Below are 25,386 nucleotides of genomic sequence, written 5' to 3' on the forward strand. Positions count from 1 at the left end.
ATACAGGACAAATATGTATCTAAAAACTTTTCTAATATTCAAGTATTAAGGTTTTATTTCAAGCAACGTATCCAAGGAGACCAAATGTGTTATTGAGGCATTTTTTGAAACCTGGACCAGACACTGACTACTTATTCCAAAGATCTGAATAAAACAAAACGGATCTTCTAAAACCAGAAATAACTTTTTAAACCACATAAACAACGTCAAACCCCTGCAATCCCTCCAAGATTTTAACTAACAAATGAATCACAACTGGACCAACTGAAACTGAGATGATTGTTTTTCTAATAAATTTTAACATTCACTGTTAACATTCAAGTGACTTCTGAAAATGATACGTCACTAAAATGCAATGGAACAAAAGGCTGTTTTTCTGGTCTTGAGTAATTACAATAAACTAAATAATTTAGTTACTTTGTGAAATCAACAGGCACACACTGATTGTTCTTTAATGACTTTTTATAAGAATAAAGCTGTGTGTTGTTATTTAATCAATGTATCCATGGAGACTACATAGAACACATTTTTCACAAAGCTGCTTGAAGTCATTTTAAATAATGTCACCAATGTATCCATGGAAACTAAATATGTTTGTGTAGGCATTTATCAAAAAGAAAAAAAGGGCAAAGAACCATCCAGTTTACCAAGAATTGGAATCCAAAGTCATCAAAGATGATTTTCACAAATAAATCATTATTTTGTTTGTGAAAATTAGCTTTGATTGATGATCACTACGACTATACACCATTCATTGCCTATTAATGGTCTATCATTAACGAACACACACACTTACAATGCTTATTACTGGGGCGACAGTGGTAGGAGTTTGCCCTGCAATGGTCCGCCTCTGTCGTTGTGTCCTTGAGCAAGACACTTCTCTCACCTTTAGCTGGAGTTTATTGCTGGCACCATACAACATCTGTGGCTACAATCCATTAGCTTATAAACATCAGTGTGTGAACGCGGACATGAATGGAAATTTTATGGAAAGCGTCCTAACAAACCGTTAGTCTGATGTCATTACCATGGAAACCAAGTATGTTTGTCAGGGCATTTAAAAAAAACCCAAAACACATCAACATGTCCCTATCTTGAAAAAATAATGAAACTAAACAATTCAAATATAGGTTATTATAAGGGTAAACACTATTTTTTAAAATGTTTTTTTTTTAAAAATATTAAATATTTAAGTCATTTCATTTTGCGTATCCATGGAAACTGAGTGTTTACCACGGCATTTTTCAAAAACTAACGGTCAAAAAACAAGCAACTTTTTCATTAATTTGAAGTTAATTGAACTAATTTGACTATAATTCAGTAAAATGCATATATTTCTTAAATTATTACACCACAGTTTAACATTCCCGACATTTCCAGCGAAATTCAGTAAAGAAAAAGGCTCATTAGTTAACTAGTTAGTTAGATCTATGCTAGCAAAGAATGCTACTCGTCTTTTTTTCTACAGCAGTCAGTATTTCTTTAAAACACACACACACGAACGCAAAAATAAACTAAACAAGTCACTAATATCTTAGTAATAACTTGCTTTGGTTTATTAAAAATAGTAGAAGAATGATTTGAACCTTCCAGCTGGTCACCCTGCTGCTTCTTCTCCCGGTCAGGAAACGTCTTTCGCAGGTTTGGTATCCACGGGTTTCTTCAGCAAGTGCGAATTTCAGCAAGTTCTTCTTCAGCAAGTTTTGCACAGCAGATTCTCGACAAGCTCAAACCTTCCGAGGCTTTAAAGGCTCCTTCAGGCGTCTCTGTCAAAAGTCCCGTCGCAAAGGGGAAAGAACTCAGAAGGTCGGCGTCATTTATAGGCTCGAGGACGCTAACGTCGTTGCCATGACTTCCATTGACGAACGCACGCGCTGGTGCGTGAGAGAAATTGGACTACAAATAACGCAGATAACGCAAGTATCGCGTTGTCTTGTTCATCACTCCGTATGCTACCACCTACTGGCCAACCGCTCCTCGACCCAAATATTAATGCAGGGAACCCTTTCCACATTTATGCAGGTTCTTTCAGAAGCAGATAATATATATAGTAATGCTCAGATAATTATTTGCAGTCATTCTAAGACACGAACTATCACATTATAAATCCAGAAGTGGTCCAATCGGCGGACATTGTTACCCGATGCATTACTGAATAATACAAAGCCAACATTTTCTCCAGGATAAACTTTAATTTATATTTCAAGTCTTAATTTGAGATAATAATCTGAAAAAAAACAATATAACAGCTTGAAAATATTTATAAATATATTAAATCTTGCTTTAACTCATAAGGTTCTTCTAAAAGTTGCCGATAATAACCAGATCCTCCATGGTAATGAATACGTCTAGGCTGGCCTACACCTTTTTTTTTTTCTTTCTTCATTTCATTTAAGCATTTTTACTTGCACATCTAAAACAATTTTACGGCGTCATGTTTCTTTCACATATGAATCCACTCGTGTTCAAGTTGGTTAATTTAATTTATACATACATTTTACACACCAGGACATTAAAAGTATTTTTTGTTTTACAATTTTCAGTTCATACATGAATGTAAAAAAAAAAAAAAAGTCAATATTACAACATGTATCCATGAATACTGCGATCATGGTTTTTCAACATTAGCACAAAACTTGGGGAAAAAAGACAAAAGAGGATAAGAAGATACCAAAAATATGTATATCTGTATAAATATAAATCTTAAGAGTAACAAGATTGTATCAAACACAAAGGACAGAAAAAAAACTTAAGTGCTTTAGAGTAAAAAATACAAACTGAAGGTTTATAAAAGCCTTAAGGAAATGAGAGAACAAAGTCAGTTGAAGATTGTCAGTCGTAACTAACACACACACACGACACACACTTTGTGGCATTCGCTCATTCTGAAGCCGTCTTTGCCCACAGAGAAGGCAGTCCAGGTTAACAAAGACAGAACAACACATAGCGCTGGGGAACAATGACAGAGCAGCACCAGCCTTTGATCACTATCAAACATAATCCTGATGAGTTAGCGTTGTATTTCTTCCTGTCGTGCAGCTAAATGGCAACAATGCTGGCTGTGTTTACATGCATGAAGTCGGCTTCAAACTAGCGCTAAACACTTTCATAAAATGACAACGAACCGGTTATTTCACATTAAATTATAGCTGCTGTTGTGTAGCTGGCCTGTTAAATGAAATGTAAAAATCAAGCAAAAGACACATTTATAAAGTAACTCAGCCTGGGTCTCCCACTTTTTAACCCATGTCTGGTTGCAGCAATATGAAGTCAGAATGAAGAAAAATAAGTGAACAACAATTCAATCTGAGTGTTTCAATCTGCATTGAATTGGATGGAAAAGTTAACTTCGGTCCTTATAATTCTCTGTCCTTGCTCCTCATATTCTCTGGGTTCTGCTGGTCGGCTTGTTAGTTCTGGATCAGAGGAAGAGGAATGTTTGTTGCATGTGAACACAGTGAAGCAGAGAATGCTCTGTCAGACTCCCCACGGCAAAAACATAAGAGAAGAAGAAGTCTTCAGAATTTTTTTTAAAAAATCTACAAAAAACAAGGCAGTCTTAAGATTGTGTTGCTTAGAAACACGCCGGTGGGAGGAGGACAGCTGATCTCCGCCTTGCAGCGGGAGGAAAGCTGGTGGCTCAGACGGTGCAGGTGAGCTAACGGTGATTTTTGCATTAAACTACTATAAAACCTGCAATAGTGCCGAATATGCATGCGCTAATTTTAGTCAGGATGTTGCACATAACCTAAGTGTCAGAATCCATTCCTAATATATTCCGATGTGTTTCCAGATGTTGGTAAACCATCAGTGCGGTGCTTCTGCAGCCTCTGAGTTGCAGGATGTCTCATCAAGTGTCCGTCTTCCTGACTGCCACTCGGTGTTTGACCTTCAGGATGTCCAGAGACCTTCACCTTTCTGGAGCTGGGATCACATGAGCCCGATGTGCTGATGAAACATTTCTAATAAAAAAAAAAAAATGTGGCTGATGTTCTTACAGAGTTGATGTGCATTAACGATCTGTTGTTTTTAGCTTCTCAATACGTTTAATTATGATTAAACTGATGTTCATACTGAGAGCAAATAAAGCTGTGTTCTTTCTAATCTGACTGGTTCTACTTTTAATCAAACTATTCATGTTTTCACATTTTGGTCACCAAGAATCACGGTCGTTTCAGGAGATGGGAAGATTAAAGACGATTAAAAGGTTCTAAACTTTAGTCTAGAAAATATTACTTTCATTTACTTTCATCAATTTAGTTACATCTACTAAAGCAACTTAAAATATTAAAATGTCACTTAACTTTGCATTTCAAAGAACCCTTTAAAGGGAAAGAACCCTTTAAAGAGAAAGAACCCTTTAAAGAGAAAGAACCCTTTAAAGAGAAAGAACCCTTTAAAGAGAAAGAACCCTTTAAAGAGTTCATTCCTAAGTTTTATTGATCCAGTTCTGGATCCGTGGAACCAAACCAGCAGCTCTCTTCTCATCAAAGCCTAAATTGATGTATTAAGTTGGATAATGTTCAGGTTGGCACCTTAACACTGCTTGTCAACCTCTCTGGATGTCCACTCAATAACAAATTATTATTATACCAAGTTATTAGAATTAATAATTATTATTAATAAAAATACTAATTATTTTTATTATTATTATTATTATAGTCTGGTATAATAATAATACCAAATTATTATTTTCTTTGCAGTTGTGAAACATTTCAAACTTCCCATATTATTTCATTACTCATCAATCATTTGTTACTTCAACAACCCACTCTATGGAGGAAATTGTTTCCTGAATTTAGGAAACTAAAGCTACATCAAAATCCTGCGTTATGCGATGATAATAACTTCTCTACAACTTCCTATAACCTGTTTCCAAGCAAAACCCAAAGGTTTAAAAAGCCTATTTCTATGTTCCTTAGGAAAAAGGTTCATTGGATCCTTTGTGATTTTAGATTTCACAGTTTATGTTTAAGGTTACTCCACTAGCCTGAGTTTTCTCTATTGTCAGATGGAGCACAAAACAAACCCACTCCCCCCTTCATGAACCTCCTCTCACCTCTTGCAGGGGCAGGAAAAAGAGCTGATAAGGATTTCAAGAGAAACTCCTAATTCTTCTGCTGCTTCATTAGCATTTGGCTCTTGTATCATGAGATATGTTTTAGTTTCATCTCATTTTAAAATGTGGGAGTCTTCTGTTGCTTTACTTCTAAAGTTGTAACTTTGTTATCATGCTCTAGTGTTTTGCCAGGGGGCTTCATATGGTGGTCAGTTGGACCTGGTGGGGGTCGGAGTTGCAGCACCGCTGCAGCTTCTGCCTGTTCTCCCCTGCTGAGCTGCTGCAAGCTGCTGTGAGCAGGAGTTGCAGCTCCTCCCTGGTGCTTCATTGTTCTCTAGTCTAAATAAACATACTTGTTGCTTCCTCCTGCTTATTTTCATTTGCAACACTCTCTCCTGTTTTTTAAAATGTATTTCTTATTTTATTTGCAACACTCTCTTCTTTCTGTAGTTGCTTTTAATCATGTCTTATTACAGTTTAGTGTTGATTCTCTACAAGTAGCTCCTCATGCACCAGTGTCACACAAAAAGATCTTTTTCCCAATAACCAATAGTTATTTCAGGCTTAATGTTAACCATTGATAGCAAATCGTGTAAATTTAGCAAAACTTCCTTTGTTTGATCAATTTCCATTTCATTCACTTCATCTAATCTGGGATGCAATGTCTCATTATCAGACTCTGGTTCACTCAGAGCTGATTCTAATTATACTCAGGCGTTTTGTTTCTCAGGACAGTTTCTGGCCAAATGTCCTTCTTTTCCACAACACCCTGAATTATTTGATCTTAGATTTCCTCTTCTCCCTCTAAAACCTCCTTTTTATAAAATATTCCTGCTGAAGCTTTTTTTTAATGTTTACTACCTTCTCAGCATGGAGGGAAATAATTCACATACTCATCTAATGTTCCAGTTCCCAATTCTATATAAATGATTTACTCATATTAACCCATAATTTACTATCCATTTGTTCAGAAGTTTTTATTTTCACAGGGTTCTGCCTTTCAATAACCTTCCAATCTTTACACTGCAGTTCATCTTTTGATTCACACTTACTGCTGTTTTACCCATTTTGAACAATTTAGTCCAGTTCATCAACACATAGGATTTTCTAAAACTGGGATTTTTATAGCGGGGTAACAATTTAAAAAAATATCAATTGTAGTCATTCTCATTAAAATATTTCTGAAACTGAACTGAAAAAAGAAGCAAGTTTATAAACAGTGTACAGAAACAATAAACCAAAGAAAAAAATACTAAAGTAAAAACAAAACCGTAATAAAAATGAAATGCACAAGAAACTAAAAACAAAAAACAACAGTAACAGAAGTTGTACCACTATGGTCTGGAAAGTGCTCTCTTCTTCTAGTTCTTCACTCGTGAAAGCGAAACTTGACTTTCCAGACTCGACTGTCTCTCCTGAGGGAAGATAGGAGGAATCCTTTCCTATGTCAGTGGTCTGGGCAGCAGTCGGTACCTGGATCCAGCTATCAATGGTGGCCTGTGTCCCATCGGTTTGTGTTGCCTTGGTCAAACCAGCACTTGAGTTCTCAGACTCAACTGTCTCTTTCTCCGAGGGAAGATTGGAGGAATCCTTCCCTCGGACAGTTTCCTGGATAGCGTCTTCGATCCAGGTATCAACTGCCGCATGGCACCAATATATTGCTGCGTTTGACAAGACAGCACTTGAATTTCCAGACTCAACTGTTTTTTTCTCAGAGGGAAGATTGGAAAAATCGTTCCTTATCTCTGTGGTCTGGACAGCGCTCTCTTTATGGGTCCAGTCTTCTTCTGCCATCTTCGTCAGAGAAAATGTTGAGCCTTCAGACTCAACTTCGGGGTCCTTACCAGCCGGTGAAGGACCAAAAGGAAAAGCACAAAGATCATTGTGCTCAGAGAAGCAAGCTTCCCCAGCCGGGGAAGCTTGGATCTCTGGTGAGGAAGGCTCCTCTAAAACTTCCCCAACCGGGGAAGGTTCAAAAGGGATGGCATCAAAATCACCATATTGGGAGAAGCAAACTTCTCCAGCCGGAGAAGCTTGCTTCTGTGGCGAGGAAGGCTCCTCTAAAACTTCCCCAACTGGGGAAGGTTCAAAAAGGAACGCATTGATATCATCATGTTGGAAGAAGCAAGCTTCTCCAGCCGGAGAAGTTTGCTTCTGTGGCGAGGAAGGCTCGCAAGGAACCTCCACAGTGGAAGAAGGTTCAAAAAGGAACGCATCAAAATCATCGTATGCAGACTCGGTGCTCTCGTCCTTAGAGACACTTTCGTCTGTATCGCTCCCAGGAAAGATCTTGTCAAAAGCCTTCTGCATTTTGGTGCTAACCAAATATCCAAGTCCAAAACCCAGGGGAAAAAACACGCCAACTAAAATCCTGTTCATGATGAAAATCTTTGGTAGAAACAGTGTTGAAGTTCGAAGATCTGGCTGAATATGAACTGATGATTTGAAATACAAGCCCTCATAACCTCAGAAGTTCTTTGATCGTTTGACCACATCACAGGTGAGGTCATAGCTACAATGAGGTCACAGTAGTTCTGAGGCAATGTCTCGATTCTGCTCGTTTCTATGGAAACGCTCAGATCAGTTCCACATGACCCAAAAAATTGACCCTTTGCAACTGTGTCACTTAATCATTCGAGGAGCCATGACAGACGTCGGAAGTGAGGATGGAAGTATGGAACGGAGCAACGAATAATTTTTAAAAGTTCTTTGGAGTCGGTGGTTTTTTTATTGTTTAAAAAACTTAATAGCTATGATAGCTGTTTAGTTAAGGTTTCCAGCAAAAAGGCGTGAAAATCTGTTAAGTATTTAGCGATTTATGATGAATTAAATGCGCTGATACTTCACTAACAGCACCGAGTGGAGCGGGCCGCTCTAAGATGGCGGCTCTATGTGACGTCAGCGACAATAGGCCGGAGCGGTCCATATGCCTCTGGTTTCTTTGCCTGCTTCTTTGCTGTTTGGACATTTTCTGCTCTATTTTTCAGCTCGCAGCCGGTTCTGGTTTTAGTTCTAATAGTTCATGGAGTGAAAACAAACAAACTTAGAGTTGTTCGAGTTCTCCAGAGCCGAGCATGAACGGTGAAGAATTAGCACTTGGCTCAGTTCACTTTCAAACTACTTTGGTAGTTCTTTATAAAAAAATACATAAAAACACTATGTTGTCGGTAAAGAAACTAACAGACTGCTTCCGACAGGAAGGTGAAACCCATAATAGCCTAGTTAGCTTACCTGACTTTCCACCGTGTTTTCCTCTTCATGGCAGATTCCTCTCCTGCCTCTCAGCAGGTTTTCACCTCAGCTCAAATTAAAAATGGTGCTTAATTTCCCAAAATGGCCTTATATTGTTTTATCTTAAATTTTGGGGGGAGTTTCTATCGTTAAAAAGCTCCTGTGCTGCTTCTTCGGGTCATTTAAGTTTAATCAGTTCGGCCTATTTTGAGCTTTTAGAACGAGCCGTTTTAAGACTTCTTGTTACTTTAAATGCAACTAAGCTGCCGCTAGCTACGTCCCCATCACGTTTACACTCGCATTGTAAAATGGCCGCAATCTGATGCGCAATTACACAGCTGTACAGCTTTGAAAAGCAGAAGTAGAGCCTCCTGCACAACCAACAAGAATGCAGCACATGGTTTCTGGATTGTAAATCAACAACCAAACACTTGTCTTTTCCAGCAGCTTTTGTACAGCGTTAAAATCAGCTGAATAAAGTCCTCCTCCCAAGTCTTGACCGGTCTGCAGTAATACAAAGGTTGGGGACCGCTGCTCTAGAGATTTGCAATGATTTCCACATTTTCCTTTTCACATAGAATCCACTTTGTAATATTTATGTGTCTGCACTGAAATGAATCAGATGCAGTTTGATTCATTTTACCTTATGAATTGTAAATGATCAGCTTATTATGAAATTTTAGTGATTCTTTTTGACAATCTGTTCTCAATTTCGTTGATATGGGACAAGATATAGGACATAACGTTCTGCATCACCTTCGTTTACTTATGCTTATATGTGAAAATGATAACTTCATCATAAACGGCTTTAAAATGTTGAAGTTTGACATAAATCCTTCTGGTGAAAACTAACAAATATTCTTGCAAGTAACATGTTTTTATTGATTAATTGGGAAGATCTATGTGTTTCTGAAAAAAGCACATTATACAGTACATTAACTGTGGCAACTGGAATGTTCAGGCATAACATTATGACCACTGAACGCCGACGTTAGTAACACTGATTTTACCGCATCATTGCAGCTTGTAGTATAATTTAAGGTCTGTTCATTTTACAAACATTTCTTGAACTTACCAATAATCTATGAATAAATATGAATGTGTGACTCCAGTTAATAACATCTGCCAACAGGAAGTATATTAGTTTAACCAGAGGTCACAGTACATGCAAGTTAATCAATCAATCAATCAATCAATCAATCAATCAATCAATCAATCAATCCAAAAATCAATCAGGTTTATTCGTAAAGCACATTTCAGCAGCAAGGCAGCATAAAAACACAGAAATAAAAGGTCATAAAAAACAACATGCAGTCACTGATTGAGAAACCAGCAACAAGCCGTCTTCACAAATCATCAACACACAGCAAATATGTTGGTCAATGTTCCCCTTGTGGCTCAAAAGCAACTTTAAACCGGCGGTTGTCACGAATGAGCAAAGACGCGCAGAGATATTTTTTCATCAAGTCTTTAAGAAAAAAAGAGGAAACTTTTCAAAACACAGGCAAACAATAAACGTCCCCATTAGAAGACGTTTTCACGTAAGAAAGGAACTTATGAAAACCAAGCTATGAAATGTCACATTGTCTTAACTGTGTAGCATAGTGGAACAAAATGCAATACGAATTTAAATGAATATCATGACTCAGTCTAATAGAATTAATTCTTACTATAAGAATACAAAAAAAATATAAGATATATTAATGATTTACAGTAAAAGAATATGACAAGACCTAGTTTAATGTTGACTCTTACAAACCTTATTACACTAACAAAATATAAGAATCAGTTCAACAATAAATAACTTGGTCATTACACTAGTGAGACCGGATCTGGGTCTGTCGTCTATTTTAAGACATCTACGATATTTATTTATATCGTAGCCTGAACTGAACTATCAGTTATCGATCAGCGCAACAGAAGCGCAGACTCTGCTGCGGCTGAAAAGCCTCTTCAGGTGTTTGTGGATTTCCTTCATCTTCAGGCCGTAGATTATTGGATTAAACAGGGGCTGGTACAGAACCACCTGCAAAGTCATGACGGAGCGCGCTGCTTTGGGCAAGTCGACTTCCAGTCGGGCCACGATGACGTCGTACGAACACAAACACGAAAAACTAGCGAGGACCAGCAGGTGCGGCGCGCAGGTCTGCACGGCCCTTCTCCTGACGTCCGGGCCCCTTCTGTAGGATATGATGAGTATTTTACAGTAGGTGAAAAGGATGAACGCCAAGGGGACGAATATGGTATTAACTAAAAGGAACACGCCATATATAATGTAGGGCCCTGCCGAGGTCATGCAGGAAAGCTTGGTGACGGCGTTGTTGCAAAAAATCCCATTCAGCGTGTATCTGCAGAGTTTGAAACCGTCGCCTAGAATAAGCGACGGCACGAGCTGACAGGATGGCAGGAGCCACGCCAGAACCAGCAGGGCGGTCACTGTCCTTTTCCTCATGACGGTGTGATATCGCAGCGGTTTACAGATGGAGACGTAGCGGTCATAAGCCATGGCCGCCAAGAGGAGGAACTCAGAACCGCACAAAGAGTAATAAATCAGGGCCTGAATTCTGCACGCCAAATAAGATGTAACCTGCAGGTCGGATAAGAGGTCGATGAGGAGCTTCGGGTAGACGTTGGTGCTGAGGAGGAGCGAGTTGAGGAGCAGAGCCGCGATGAAGACGTACATGGGCTGGTGGAGGCTCTTCCGGATCCAGATGAGGCACAGGATGGTCGAGTTGCTGCAGAGTATGAGGACGTACACGCCGGATGTCATCACAAAGTACAGGAAGCGGTATTTCTGCAATTCAACATGGCCGCCAAAAGTAATATATGTTACGTTCGGTTCATCGTTCGTTTGATCCATTGTAAAAGTTCAACAAAGCAACGGCAGGAATCCAAAAGGGCCGCCTCACAGAAATGCAGTTCCTGTTAACGGATATTATGACGCGCCTGTTCGGGCGTTCTCGCCTCAAAATGAGCTGTCCGAGTCCAGTCAAAGTTTTTGACTGGACCTCATTAACGTGTTTACGTCTGACAGGAACTCGGGTTCATTAAGGCCTGAGAACTTGGGCGTGAAAATTTCATCACTATTTGCTTCTTACATGTCAGAAACTAATTAAAAGTATTACGTGTTTTCCAGCCATCTAGACTCATTTTTATAGGAACTATATTAACTTCAGGTGTTATAAAAATGCTTTATATATCAAATGTGACTTAAAACCCTACTTCCTAATTTAATGCCTTCAAATTGGGCCTCTGTCTCTTTCAGAAACTCCATCTTCAGGAAGTCATCGCAACATGGCTCCTCTATTATCCCTTTGACAACGTTTTTACCAGCATCGTTCTGAGGAACAGCTCCTATAACGAGCTCAGCAGATACTCAGTTCCACCAGATGTTTGCTAATTGCTGCTGGCTAGTCTGAAGGAGCTGAATGGGGGATGAGTGCCATGTGAGCCAGAAGCTCAGCGGCTTGCAAACTGCAACTCCTAGGTGTAGCTGCAACTACAAAAGCCGAGGAGACACACCTTCAGCACCCCCAGGCCTTTTCTGAATGGTTGCCATGGAGATCAATCCTTGGTTAGCGAGTATGTATTCGGATTATTTTAGTCCCCGAGTGTCGTGTCAGGACCCTTTTCTTAGGAAGAAGCACAAGCCCGAAAGAAGTACTGTGTTCAGATGAAGAAATACACACAGTTCACCTCCTAGGAGATTTTTTTTTCCTTTTACATAACTGAACAAGACAGAATATGTACAGAAACAGTGAAAAGGTAAATAAAATAAGTGATTGGTGGCGCAGGGGCAAAGCCACATATTGAGGCCTCCGTCCTCGTGGAGGTGGTCGCAGGTTCGATTCCCGGCCTGGCGACATTTGTCACATGTCTTCCCCCTTCTCTCATTACGCTGTTTCCTGTCAAACAACTTTCAAATAAAGGCCACTGGAAAAAAGAAAACGAAGTGATTGGTTGTTTCCAGTTAGAAGGCAGAGGAGCTCGATTCTTGTCACAAATTATATTTCTCACAGTGTCAACAAATGTGTACAAAAAAAAAAGTTACTTAGTGCAACTTTCATGAAAACATGACATTTAAACTTAACATCAGACCAATGGGGAAAAAAAGAAGAGAATCTTAATACAGACGTGGGCTTAAGGAAAATGATGTTTCACACCTGGTTGAAGGTTGTCAAGTTTCAAAAGGTTTTAATCGGACAAATAATCCTCATATTCTGATTTGCTAAGCACAAACTGTGATTTCATGGGAGATAATAGTAATAAGGAAAGACTGGCCAAAACTCTTTTACCTGATTATTACTCCTGTGCATTTCATTATTGTGTCTTGAGCTGCATGTTCTGTACACTTGGGTTGAAACGATGACACCTCTTCATCACCGACTGACTTTATTAAAAAGGATGAACATGGATTCAAAATACACACTTTTTTTTTTTTTTTTTTTTAGCAAAACATACAGTACATGACCTAGGGCTTATTTTTCTTCACCAAATCAAAAGTCAGAAACCACTGAAACTGAAAATAAATAAAATAAGAATAATACGTCCCCGTCTTTGGCAGCTATTACATTATTAGAGGGACAGAATATGTTTCTGCTGTATTCTCCAATACAATAAACACAACAGTCACGGCAGTAATTACACTAAAGGTTGACTTAAAGAAAAAGCGTCACATTTTAAACATTAGAACTGTAGAGCATCGTTAAAGTCTTAACATGTTACGTTCACCCCGCGTTTGTCGCGAGAGAAAACCTTTCCGAGGTGCCTGCGGATTTCTCCCATCTTCAAGCCGTAGATGATGGGGTTGAAGAGGGGGTGATACAACACCACCTGCAGAGTCATGACGAAGCGCGCCGTTCTGTCCAGGTCGACCTCCAGCCGGGCCGCCACGACGTCGTACGAACACAGGCAGGAGAAGCTGACCAGGACCAGCAGGTGAGGGGAGCAGGTCTTCGCCGCCTTCCTCCTCGTGTCTCCGGAGCCTCTTAAGGAGATGATCAGTATTTTTGTGTAGGTGAACAGGATGAAGGCCAAGGGCAAAACGATCGTGTTCAGCGCGATGAACGCGCCGTACGTGATGTACGGCGCCCTGGAGTCCATGCAGAAGAGCTGGGAGATGGCGTTGTTGCAGAAGATCCCGTTTAGAGTCGAGTGGCACAGCCGGTAGCCCCTGCTGATGAAGAGCGACGGCACGAGCTGACAGGCGGGCAGAAGCCACGCCAGAGCCAGCAGGACGGCCACGGTGGGCTTCCTCATGGTGGCCCCGTACTGCAGGGGCCTGCATATGGACACGTACCTGTCGTACGCCATGGCCGACAGCAGCAGGAACTCGGCGCCGCACAGGGAGTAGTAGGCGAAGCTCTGCAGGCTGCACTGAGACAGAGACGTGGTCTGCTCGTCGGACAGGAAGTCCGCCAGGAGCTTCGGGTAGATGGCGGCGCTGAAGAGGAGCGAGTTGAAGAGCAGGGCCGCGATGAAGACGTACATGGGCTGGTGGAGGCTCTTCTGGACCCAGATGAGGCCCAAGATGGCGGAGTTGCTGCAGATGATCAGAACGTAGACGACGAACATGACGGCGAAGTACAGGAACCTGTACCTGCGCAGCTCTACATGCCCGCCGAAGGTTATGTACGTAGCGTTTAGCTTACCAGCCGCAGCATCCATAACAGCTGGATTTTAAAGTTAAAAACAAAAAAAACAGCAATTTGTGAAAACAACTGACATGAACACAGGAGTGAGCTTGGGTGGGCTCACCTGAAGGAACGAGACCGGAGCGAGTGCAGGAGTTTTTATCTGACTTCGTCCCTCTCTGTGGGTTTCATTAAAGTGTTTACAGATCACATGACAGCAGGTTGGAGCCCGGAGGCCTCAGAGCCGGTGGCTGGAGTTCTGCTCCACTCGGATTTTAACCATATCGTTTTCTCAATCATCATCAGAATTTGTTGGGTTTTACTTCCCTCAGTTTCTACATGAGGACACATCAGAGCACCTGAATGGGGAAGTATTATGTGTTTTCCAGGCTAGAAACGAGCCACACTGACTGAGTAACATTTTGGAAAAACATGTACTTTGAGGAGTATTTTTACTCTTTTATTGTCCTTTTTACGTTTACTTCCTCAATCCACCCTGACGTTGTCTATTCTAATGAAACAGCACCATCTACCCAGGTGTTGTGCTGTTTGTCTTTTCTTCGTCTTTCTCGCTGAAACAAATTTCGTTGCGCTTCAGGCCGACTCTGATTGTTGAGTAATTTTATTACGACGCATCGCTGCTCTTACTTCAGTAAGACTTCTGGATGCTTTACCCACCGTGTGTAACTTCACTGAACGCAGAAAAAACTTGTTTTAACCAACCAAGTTCACCAGATACACTGGTGATCTGCAGGCTCTGGTACTCCTGACCAGAACCTGCAGGCTCTGGTTGAAGTTTCATTCGTTTTATATTGAAAGAAACTGATTTGGAAAAAAAAATGTTAGTCATGTAAGTTGGCCTTTGGCTACTATCAACTTTTACTTCAGTAGTAATTTGTTGAAGTAGTGCTACTCTTACAATTTGTGGGCCCTACCAACTTCTGTCTCACATTTCACCTTGAAAATGTGTCATTCCTGACTTCACTGCATGTCGTCTTCACCTTAATGTGCATCCAGCAAAAAAAACAAACGGCAACAAAAGAAATAACCAAACACATTGTGTCCCACCAAGCAGGTTCTACTAGGCCTGGTTCAGCGCTGGCGTGTCTCTTCATCAGAAACATGTTGGTTTCAGTCAGACGTGAGACAAAGTGTAAATCCACCAGGTTCGATGCATCACAACAGGAAACGTTTTATTTTTTCTTGTTGATTCAAAGTTTATTTAACTAGAAAGTCGCTTCTTTCTCAAAGAGCTTTGGCCCGGAAGGCCCAGTGTTACAAAAAAACACAAAACAAATGTAACCATAAATGCCGTCTACTGACAGAAAATAAAACATCAGTCAACATTATTACAGGGAAAATGTTTATCTTCCACTTTGGTGAAAGAAGTCTTTAAACTCATTAAACAGAAGTTTTGCTTCCTCTAGTGTTTGTTTATTTTTTAAAAACTTTTCATGGTTTGTTACTTAGCATCCTGTCACACTGTCAAAATTACAACATGCTTCCCAATGAGACTCATTTGTCAGATTAAAAGTACTTTTTGGAAAAAAACAACCAGTTATAAACACTTTTGATGATAAAATAATTTGTGAGTGTGTGTAAAAGGAATCTATCTAATGTGTTTAATTAGTGAATTCAGTTACAGAACTAAAAAAGAAAAAAAATCCAACAATTATGAAATATGAACATAGTTTACCTGACATGTCTTTTCCTCTGCCTATTAAAATTTTTATTTTAATGTTCACAATATGAGTCCACTGCTGTTACTTTCAAATTACTAACCGATTTGTCACGTGTAGCATGATGCTGTATGCACAAGTGACAGTCTGATGGGAAACCCAAACATTTACTCTGTTAGCTGCTGTGTTGAAAACTATTTTCACCACAGAAACAATTAGTCCATTCCATTAACATTGGATTATTTAATCACTGACAGTAAATACAGCTTCAAAGAATCCAAGACGCATCTAAATGAACACAATTACATTTTGAACGTCGAACTGAGAAGCAGTAAAATGATCAGAGGGCAAACATGTCAGCAAATTACTGCTGACTGGTTTTTTTGGCGGCGCTGCAAAAATAACTTCTTCAAACGTTTGTTAATTTCCCTCATTTTGAAACCGTATATGAACGGGTTCAACAAAGGGTGATACAGAGATATCTGCATCGTCATTATGAATCGTGCGATTTTGGGGAAATCGGACTGCACTCGGGCTATAACCACATCGTACGTCATCAAACAGAAGTAGCTGGTCAGAACCAGCAGGTGAGGCACGCAGGTCTCTACTGTTGTTTTCCTGGATTGCTTAGAGCTGCGGTAAGATATTCTAAATATGTTTGCGTACGTGAAGCTTGTGAAGAGCATAGGAAGCACTACAACATTTGAAAAAGCTACAATCCCAAACACAGCGAGTGTTGTTGATCTCACGCACTGAAGGGCGTAAATAGTGTTGTTGCAAAATATTCCTTCCAAGTTAAATGTACATAATTTAGCTTGATAGCTCAGCATTGCTAGCACTACAGGATAAAAAAGAGCCACAAACAAAGCTGTGATCAGGAAAATACTAACCGTGCTTCTTTTCATTATATTTCTGTATCTCAGAGGTTTACATATCGCCATGTATCTGTCGAAGGCCATGGCTGCTAGCAGGAGGAACTCTGAGCCGCCGAAAGAGTAAAACATAAAAAACTGCAAAAGACAAGCTGAATACGATATGATCGGTTTTTCAGATAAGAAGTCAATCAAAAGCTTTGGGTAAATGTTGGTGCTGTAAAGAAGACCGTTAAACAGCAAAGCTGCGATAAAGATGTACATCGGCTCATGGAGGTTTTTGTGAATCCAGATGAGATACAAAATAGTAGCATTGCTGCAGACTGTTAAGATGTACACAGTGAGTACAATGAAGAAGTAAAAATATCTGTATTTGTTCAGATCTACATACCCAGACAGAGTTATGTAGGAAATGTTGATCTTGTCATCCATAATATAGATAAATATATACATACATATATATATTTTTACAGCCGACTAAAAGTCTTCAGACAGACAAATTCAGTTCAAACCTGACATGTGTCATTACCTGCTATCAAACTTGGTGTATTATGACCAGCAGAGGTTACAAAATTGTAGTCTGAGTCCTGCTGAATGCTTCTTTTATTAGATCCTCCCTCTCCACTTCAGAGGTGTAAATCTCTGAAGACCCGTACCATTACACAAACTGGTGCAGTGTTGCAGTAAAGACTGCATTTCACACAAAGTAAGAGAAAGAAGACAAACTCAGTGTTACAAAGCAGTGGCTAAACTACATTGTCAATGTGCATAAGAAATTATGTACATTGAAATGTACATAGTAATTTCGCAATTATAATAAAATCTATATCGTATTCAATAAATAGTGCTAAAAATATGAATAACTGTGGCCATCTCAAAAAAATAACCAAGAATAAAAATAATGTAGAACGTTTTTTTTTTAAAATGGAAAATGGAATCCTAGTAGTCGCCTCAAATCACATATTTCATCCTGTACAACTAAAAGTAGATAAAAATAAACTTTCTGTATTAATTATACAACCTAAAATGCCTCAATCTGGAACTTGTGAAAAATCTTTAAAGAAACTTTGTCCTTGTTGTTTCTTTCTAATTATCTTTCAACCACTTAGATTTGAAGAAGGTAACTGTTTCTCAATACTCAAAAATGGTTCAATAAATTTAATTTCATGTGTCCATAAAAATCAGTGGTTTTGTGAAAATCCACTATTGTAATATTAGAATTAATTGTTCTCTTCTCCATGAAAATGTAAAGTTTGGTGGCCTAAACATGTTCAAGAACTCAACAAACTTTGCACAAAATTGTCCTCCATGTGAAAATTAAATATATTTAATGGAATTGAAAGTGGGCGTGGCCATGTAGAGCGAAATAAAAAGTTTCTTGGAGGTATGTTGTAAAATATACGTTGAGCTAGCCATTTTGGGTCAAAGTGCAAGTTTGGCCCATTTTTCACATTTACACAACTCAAACTTGAACAAACTCCTCCTTTGGATTTTGAACTATCAGCTTCATCTTCCTTCAGTATGCAGTCATTGAATGGGGGATTAAAAGTTATCAAAACCGTGAGTTTTTGACCATGTTTAGGGGGCGTGGCCATGCGGCAAACTCAGCATACTCGCCAAAGCAAACAAAATACTACAACTCTCACAATCAAAGGTCAAATTGTACCAAACAAATGAGCAAGTGATCCTTCTGGTTTTCATCCTATGTACCTAACTCTAGGGTTAGAGTTAGAGATATGGGACGAATCACTACAGTAATTGTTGTACCTGCATATCCTGCTCATACTGTTTGCAAACCTTCAGTCAATGGAAAGTAAAGTCTTAGAATTTCATGCTTGGATCCTTACACAGATAGACTCAGAACTGTTTTGAGCTGCTTCACAGAAACCTGGTTCTCCAAGTTGACTGACAATAACAGCAGACGGCCATATTCTCTTGAAAGAGGTTTGACATGAAGCTAGCTGATCATGAAGGAACGCTGGTTCTAAATGAGCAGCGTAAGATCTTTACTTACATTATGTTGTCAGCATTAAATTAAAACAGTTTGTCACAACTGTTTCACAGTCAGTGTATTTTCACAGTCCCAGGAGTACAGCCTCCAAAATAAAAGATTATTTCCCTCTTGATACATTGAAAAGAATAACTCTTTGGATGAACATAAAAAAATTATGGACAGGATTTCCACCTGATTACTTTGCTTTATTTCAGCACCATATGATTCTGTTATTCCTATTGAAAGCAAATGTGTTGGCTCAATTTATTATTTTATGGTTTTTCTAATTTAAATGGAATGAGTTGGCTCCATTTAATTTATTATGGTTGATTCAACTCATTTACTATAGTTGGACCCAATGTAATTTAAAAGAGCCAGCCCAACTAATTTGCAATGGTTTGGACCAAATAATTTATTTTACTTGATTAAGATTAATGCAAATTTAGAAAATTGCATTAGTTGAAACCAACTTTTTCTTTTTTCCAATTTTTTTCTCCAAAGAGTTTTTGCGGCGCTAGTGGCTCGTATTTTTTTGTGACAGTAGGCAGGAAAGAGGGCAGGACATTTGACAAAGGTCTCTGGGACCGGGAGTCGAACCAGCGACATCCGCGTCTAGGACTAAAGCCTCCAAACGTGGGGCGTGGTAACCCACCGCGCCACCACAGCACGCCCAAGAAACCAACTTATGTTAATTAAGTTGATCCAACTCATGAATATTAAGTTAGCTCAACAAACATGCTTCATGCTGAAAGAAAGCTATTTAATCGCGCGGAAATCCTTTCTATAATTTAATTACGTTAATTCAAAGACATGTTTTTAAGATACATTACATTAAGTGTTTTAAGACAGGACGGGCTGAAAGGGTAAAACGAACACTCAACAATTAGAAAAGGTACAAATGAACTGTATTTTCAAAACCCAGCCGCCTTACTGTATTTTCATGCTGTAGTTTTTACAGAAATTTGTTACAGTGCAGTTCTTAAATGCCAATAGTGATCTGCAGAGAAAAACAAATATCTATAGTTTAATGTGTAACTAAAACCGCTTTGAAGTTTTCCCAGGCACAGACAGTTATGTGGCGTGATCTTCCATAATCTGGCGTGATCCCCTGATCTCACTAGACCCTCCTCGCAGGGAGATCAATCTGACTATAATGAATCATGTTATCTCAACATGATTAAATTTCATAAACGTTAAGTTGTTGAATTTCTTGCTTATGCAACATGATTGTATCACGTTTTCGTTTCAAACATAAAATTATTGTGTGAAAAGTACATGATATTCTTTTGTTAATGTAATAACCCCCGAAGTTCATTTTTTTCAGTGTAAGAATGGAATGATTAAGACTACTTTTCTCCAAATCTTGGTCAGAATGAGGTCTGTGTAACAAAGTCAATTTTTGAGTGTTTCCACCACCAAAGAGAAGCCAACTTGAAAACACAGCAAGTGTTTGAAAGAACTAAACGCATACTTAAATATGAAAGCAGTTTATTAAGTAAACGTTTAAACAAAATTATTTGCCCATGTTGTTGTTTCCTTCAGATTCTAAACTTCACAGTACAACAAATGTGTCTATAAACACTAAAGAAGCCAAGCAGAATCTCAACAATGAAGTGAGGAGGAAGCAAGCAGCGCACATGTACATAATTTCACCCTTATTAAGGATATTTTAAATATATAGCATAAAAATAATTTTCAGGCGTAGGTGGATACCCAATATGGTCAGTCTTGTACTGGAGTAATGATGAAATAACTTTTTCATGTTGTATTACGTGCAGTAATACAATTTTGATTGCTTGCAGTCAAATAGTTGAAACAACAAATGTGGTTTTAATGGAATCCAGAATCATTTTAGTCATCGTGACACTTTGAAAACCAAATGAGACACAAGAAAGGGATTTGAGAGCAGTTACAAAATAAAATCACTGAATTACTGCTGGCACCTTTTTGGCTGAGCTGAACAATCTCCTCAGATGTTTGTTAATTTCCCTCATTTTGAAACCGTATATGAACGGGTTCAACAAAGGGTGATACAGAGATATCTGCATCGTCATTATGAATCGTGCGATTTTGGGGAAATCGGACTGCACTCGGGCTATAACCACATCGTACGTCATCAAACAGAAGTAGCTGGTCAGAACCAGCAGGTGAGGCACGCAGGTCTCTACTGTTGTTTTCCTGGATTGCTTAGAGCTGCGGTAAGATATTCTAAATATGTTTGCGTACGTGAAGCTTGTGAAGAGCATAGGAAGCACTACAACATGTAATAAAGCTACAATCCCCACTGCAGTGATTGTTGTTGATCTCACACACTGAAGGGAGTAAATAGTGTTGTTGCAAAATATTCCTTCCAAGTTCAATTTACATAACTTAGCTTTAGCGCTCAGTGTTATTTGCACTGCAAAATAACAAGCAGGTAGAGACCAAGCTAGAACCAGGAAAATACTAACGGTGCTTGTTTTCATTATATTTCTGTATCTCATAGGTTTACATATCGCCACATATCTGTCGAAGGCCATGGCTGCTAGCAGGAGGAACTCTGAGCAACCAAAAGAGTAAAACATAAAAAACTGCAAAAGACAAGCTGAATACGATATGATCGGTTTTTCAGATAAGAAGTCAATCAAAAGCTTTGGGTAAATGTTGGTGCTGTAAAGAAGACCGTTAAACAGCAAAGCTGCGATGAAGATGTACATCGGCTCATGGAGGTTTTTGTGAATCCAGATGAGATACAAAATAGTAGCATTGCTGCAGACTGTTAAGATGTACACAGTGAGTACAGTGAAGAAGTAAAAATATCTGTATTTGTTCAGATCTACATACCCAGACAGAGTTATGTAGGAAATGTTGATCTGGTCTTCCATGATATTTTCTACAGCCGACTGAAATTCTCCAGACAGGTTCAATTCAAATATAACACAGTTTGATCAACGTCCGATTCACAGTACAAGTAATTATCTCCAGTCGATTTTGCTGTGACCAGCAGAAGCTATGAATACGTATCCGAGTCTGTTGAATGTTTTATTTGATCGGATCCTGCCCTCCCCTCTGAAGCGTGGAGATCACCAAGATGATGTCTGAACCCTGCTCTGGGCGTAGTTATCCATCACGACGTCATCAGACACCATCAAGGAGTTTTATGTACATGTGTGTTTGGGAAAGTTATTTTTTACTGCTTCTAACTTCCTGGTTCAGACTTTTGACAAATACATCTTCATAGCAAAGCTTAGATGAGACGATCAAGGCTTTAAGTTCAACATAAAGTTGAAATTAAACGAATGCTGGTTATAAAAATGAGCAGAATATGATCTTTACTTAAGACAGTTTGTCTTTACAGCTTCTGAGTCGTACAATCCCAGAACAGACTTTGAAATAAAATATCATTTTACACTAATAGAATATGATTAAGACTTTATTTCCCTCAATTTCGGTCAGAATCTGTGCAACAAAGTCAGGTTGGAGTGTTTCCAGCAGCGCAGCAGAGAGAAGCCAGCTTGTAATCCCAGCAAGTGTTTGAAAGTTTTAAAAAAGCATGTTTAAATAGGAAAGCAGTTTATTAAGTATAAGTTTTCACAAAGTTATCTACAGGTGTCTCATCCAGTTTTTGAAGTACACCGTACAACAAACGCATGTATGAGGTCACAAAGGTCACATATGTGCAGAGAAAGCAGCTAACATACAGTCACCACAGTCAAAGATATTTAAAAATGTAGCATAATCAAGTTTTTTTCTTTACTGATCATGAGGAAATGTCCCATTAAGAAAAGAAAGTCCAGTCTAGACTTGAGCTTTTTTTTAAAAATTTATTTTCTTACTGGCTATCAACCAGTCAAATAATCAGACATTTGCATGATTAATCTCTCCCAAACATATCTTCCCTTAGAGTATTTATTTTCAATAACACAGCATCACACACAATCATCAGGAAAGACACCAAACTGTGTTCCCTAAGTGGAACGCAGTGAAACTCTGTAATTACAAAAAAACAGGTAAATGGAGCTCGGGTCAAACGAGACGCTGGTTTAGGCAGGTTATGTTTTAAACAGTCCAGTGAATGAACTGCTCCAACAATCCACAAGCACTCCTGCTGGTTTCAGTGGACATTCAAGACTTGGTTGTCTTGTCACGATGACTTGGAGTTGGGAAGCAAAGTTGTTGTCCTCATGTGACGACACGATTCCGTCCTGTTGCTGCTGCTGCGCAGTAACGATCGGTCGCGTCGCAATCGAAATGCTCAAAATAAAATAAAATAAAATAAAAAAATCACTAAATCAGTGAGCTGAACAATCTCCTCAGATGTTTGTTAATTTCCCTCATTTTGAAACCGTATATGAACGGGTTCAACAAAGGGTGATACAGAGATATCTGCATCATCATTATGAATCGTGCGATTTTGGGGAAATCGGACTGCACTCGGGCTATAACCACATCGTACGTCATCAAACAGAAGTAGCTGGTCAGAACCAGCAGGTGAGGCACGCAGGTCTCTACTGTTGTTTTCCTGGATTGCTTAGAGCTGCGGTAAGATATTCTAAATATGTTTGCGTACGTGAAGCTTGTGAAGAGCATAGGAAGCACTACAACATGTAATAAAGCTACAATCCCCAGTGCAGTGATTGTTGTTGATCTCACACACTGAAGGGAGTAAATAGTGTTGTTGCAAAATATTCCTTCCAAGTTCAATTTACACAATGTAGCTTTAGAACTAAGGATAGCTAGCACTGCAAGATAACAAGCAGGTAGAGACCAGGCTAGAACCAGGAAAACATTCACATGACTTTTTCTCATAATTTTTCTGTATCTCATAGGTTTACATATCGCCACATATCTGTCGAAGGCCATGGCTGCTAGCAGGAGGAACTCTGCAAAACCAAAAGAGTAAAACATAAAAAACTGCAAAAGACAAGCTGAATACGATATGATCGGTTTTTCAGATAAGAAGTCAATCAAAAGCTTTGGGTAAATGTTGGTGCTGTAAAGAAGACCGTTAAACAGCAAAGCTGCGATGAAGATGTACATCGGCTCATGGAGGTTTTTGTGAATCCAGATGAGATACAAAATAGTAGCATTGCTGCAGACTGTTAAGATGTACACAGTGAGTACAATGAAGAAGTAAAAATATCTGTATTTGTTCAGATCTACATACCCAGACAGAGTTATGTAGGAAATGTTGATCTGGTCTTCCATGATATTTTCTACAGCCGACTGAAATTCTCCAGACAGGTAAATTCAGTTTAAACAGTTTCATCACATTATAGTTTTACCATTCTCAATACATGTCATTACCTGCAGTCGAATTTAGTGTGTTATGATCAGCAGAATGTACAAAACTGTAGAGAGTCTGCTGAGTGATTGTTTTTTATAAGACCTTCCCCTCCCCTCTGAAGGTTGTAATCTCTGAAGATCCCACTGTTCTTTCTGTTGTATCATACAGTATCATTACACAACCATTCAGACACACGGTGGTATTGCAAATATTGCATTTCACACAAAGTACGATAAAGAAGACAGAGTGATTGTTACGAAGACGCAGTCTATAACTGTACATGCTCAATGGCAGCAATAAACAAACCACAGTATTCTACAAATACAATTAATTATCTGATGTGTAAATTATGCTGAAAGTGTAAATAATTACCTGTAAATATGAATTCCTCTCCTACTACTCCACACTAAACAGGTCAAGCATCTCTCTAAAGATCAGAAAGAATACAACTATTTTATAGGAGTCCGTCCGTCCATGGGGTTAGCAGAGACACCCAGACTTCCCTCTCTAGCCGATAACATGAGGGTTAGAATTATGAATGTTTGATGACACAACTGATTCATGGTGCACCAGAGTTTTTATGTTTGGTATTCTGATGCTAATTCAGGGTCAAGTCTGAGATATTTTGTGCACCAGCTGGCACAGGCCAGGATGAGGAGCCATCCTCTTCCTCAGCTGAACATGTATCTTCAGCAGCGGACTTGGAGCCTGAGGGACAGGAACTGTCCTCGTCCTCACCCACAAATGTGTCTCTACGCATGTTGTCCCATCCTGAGGACGAAGGCCAATTTCCATCTACATCCTCCAGGTGTGTGTGCGTTGGAGAGGGGAATAGGGCCAGTTTGAAAGTTTTTTTTTATATTACATTTTATTTTCTACCTCTATAAATTCAAAACAACGTATGTGTACTGATGCAAATGTTTTGCGATTGTAGAAATGCCCGGAGCTGAAAATTCGCACACTTCTGGTTCGCAGAAAGCCAAGTCAAGTAACACCTGACTTTGTTTTCCCAAGGAACCAAGGTGATGGAAGAAGTTGCCACCACCAGTATTTTTGGTTTGTATATTCCGAAAAAAGTAACAGCCTTTCCTTCCTTACTTTACAAATTGTTTTCTAAAAAAAAAATTTTTTAAAATAGAAGTCTAACAAATTTGGGCCTGGAAACATGCCAGCTCTCAGCTCACGTCACACGACGACAGCCTTGAACGCCTAAATTCAATGAAAGCAAAGAGTTGGCAGTAAGGATAAAAAATAAAAGAGATGGGACTTTTTGAGGCTGAGAGAATAAGGTGGAGGGCTGTGCTGACCTGTCTCACTGCTACCATCTAGTAACATTTGGAAATTTGTCACTTAAGTTACACACAGAAGCATCGTTTTCACCATCAAATGGCAATTTCCTTAAAGAGGTTGAACTGATGGCAAAATTTGACCCGGTTATAAAAGAACACCTGAACCGTGTTGAGGAAGGGACCAGCAGTCACCACATTCAAAATGAACTCATCGGCATAAACAATTTCAACGATCGTTAGTGACATTAAACAAGTGGTGTTTTTTTCTTCTATAATTCCAGATTGCACTCCAGATATCAGCCGCACCGGACAGTTATCTGTTGTGATTCGAACCGTTTCACTACTGGAGAAGTCCCCAAGTTAA

General features: G+C 39.2%; 4 protein-coding genes, 1 long non-coding RNA gene and 1 pseudogene across 5 annotated transcripts; 1 reads left to right on the forward strand and 5 right to left on the reverse strand.

Annotated features, from left to right (window-relative positions):
* The first annotated feature begins 3,392 nt into the window (after nucleotides 1–3,392).
* LOC114147732 (uncharacterized) lies at nucleotides 3,393–3,992 on the forward strand. The gene is made up of 2 exons (XR_003596121.1): nucleotides 3,393–3,653; nucleotides 3,794–3,992. It is a non-coding gene; the product is annotated as an uncharacterized LOC114147732 (long non-coding RNA).
* Nucleotides 3,993–9,023: 5,031 nt separating this feature from the next.
* LOC114147726 (olfactory receptor 2T2-like) lies at nucleotides 9,024–11,198 on the reverse strand. The gene has a single exon (XM_028022302.1). It carries the CDS (start codon nucleotides 11,148–11,150, stop codon nucleotides 10,188–10,190), a length of 963 nt encoding a protein of 320 aa, XP_027878103.1. The 5' UTR covers nucleotides 11,151–11,198; the 3' UTR covers nucleotides 9,024–10,187.
* Nucleotides 11,199–12,913: 1,715 nt separating this feature from the next.
* On the reverse strand, nucleotides 12,914–14,022 carry LOC114148575 (olfactory receptor 2AT4-like). Its single transcript, XM_028023947.1, has one exon. The coding sequence runs from the start codon at nucleotides 13,955–13,957 to the stop codon at nucleotides 13,004–13,006; it is 954 nt and encodes a 317-aa protein (XP_027879748.1). The 5' UTR covers nucleotides 13,958–14,022; the 3' UTR covers nucleotides 12,914–13,003.
* A 1,944-nt stretch (nucleotides 14,023–15,966) lies between these two features.
* LOC114148640 (olfactory receptor 6N2-like) lies at nucleotides 15,967–16,927 on the reverse strand (annotated as a pseudogene).
* A 3,462-nt stretch (nucleotides 16,928–20,389) lies between these two features.
* LOC114148907 (olfactory receptor 6N2-like) lies at nucleotides 20,390–21,331 on the reverse strand. The gene has a single exon (XM_028024414.1). It carries the CDS (start codon nucleotides 21,329–21,331, stop codon nucleotides 20,390–20,392), a length of 942 nt encoding a protein of 313 aa, XP_027880215.1.
* Nucleotides 21,332–22,733: 1,402 nt separating this feature from the next.
* LOC114148908 (olfactory receptor 6M1-like) lies at nucleotides 22,734–23,654 on the reverse strand. Its single transcript, XM_028024415.1, has one exon. It carries the CDS (start codon nucleotides 23,652–23,654, stop codon nucleotides 22,734–22,736), a length of 921 nt encoding a protein of 306 aa, XP_027880216.1.
* Nucleotides 23,655–25,386: the final 1,732 nt, after the last annotated feature.

This window comes from Xiphophorus couchianus, chromosome 7 (assembly GCF_001444195.1).
Source record: "Xiphophorus couchianus chromosome 7, X_couchianus-1.0, whole genome shotgun sequence".
Classification (NCBI taxonomy): domain Eukaryota; kingdom Metazoa; phylum Chordata; class Actinopteri; order Cyprinodontiformes; family Poeciliidae; genus Xiphophorus; species Xiphophorus couchianus.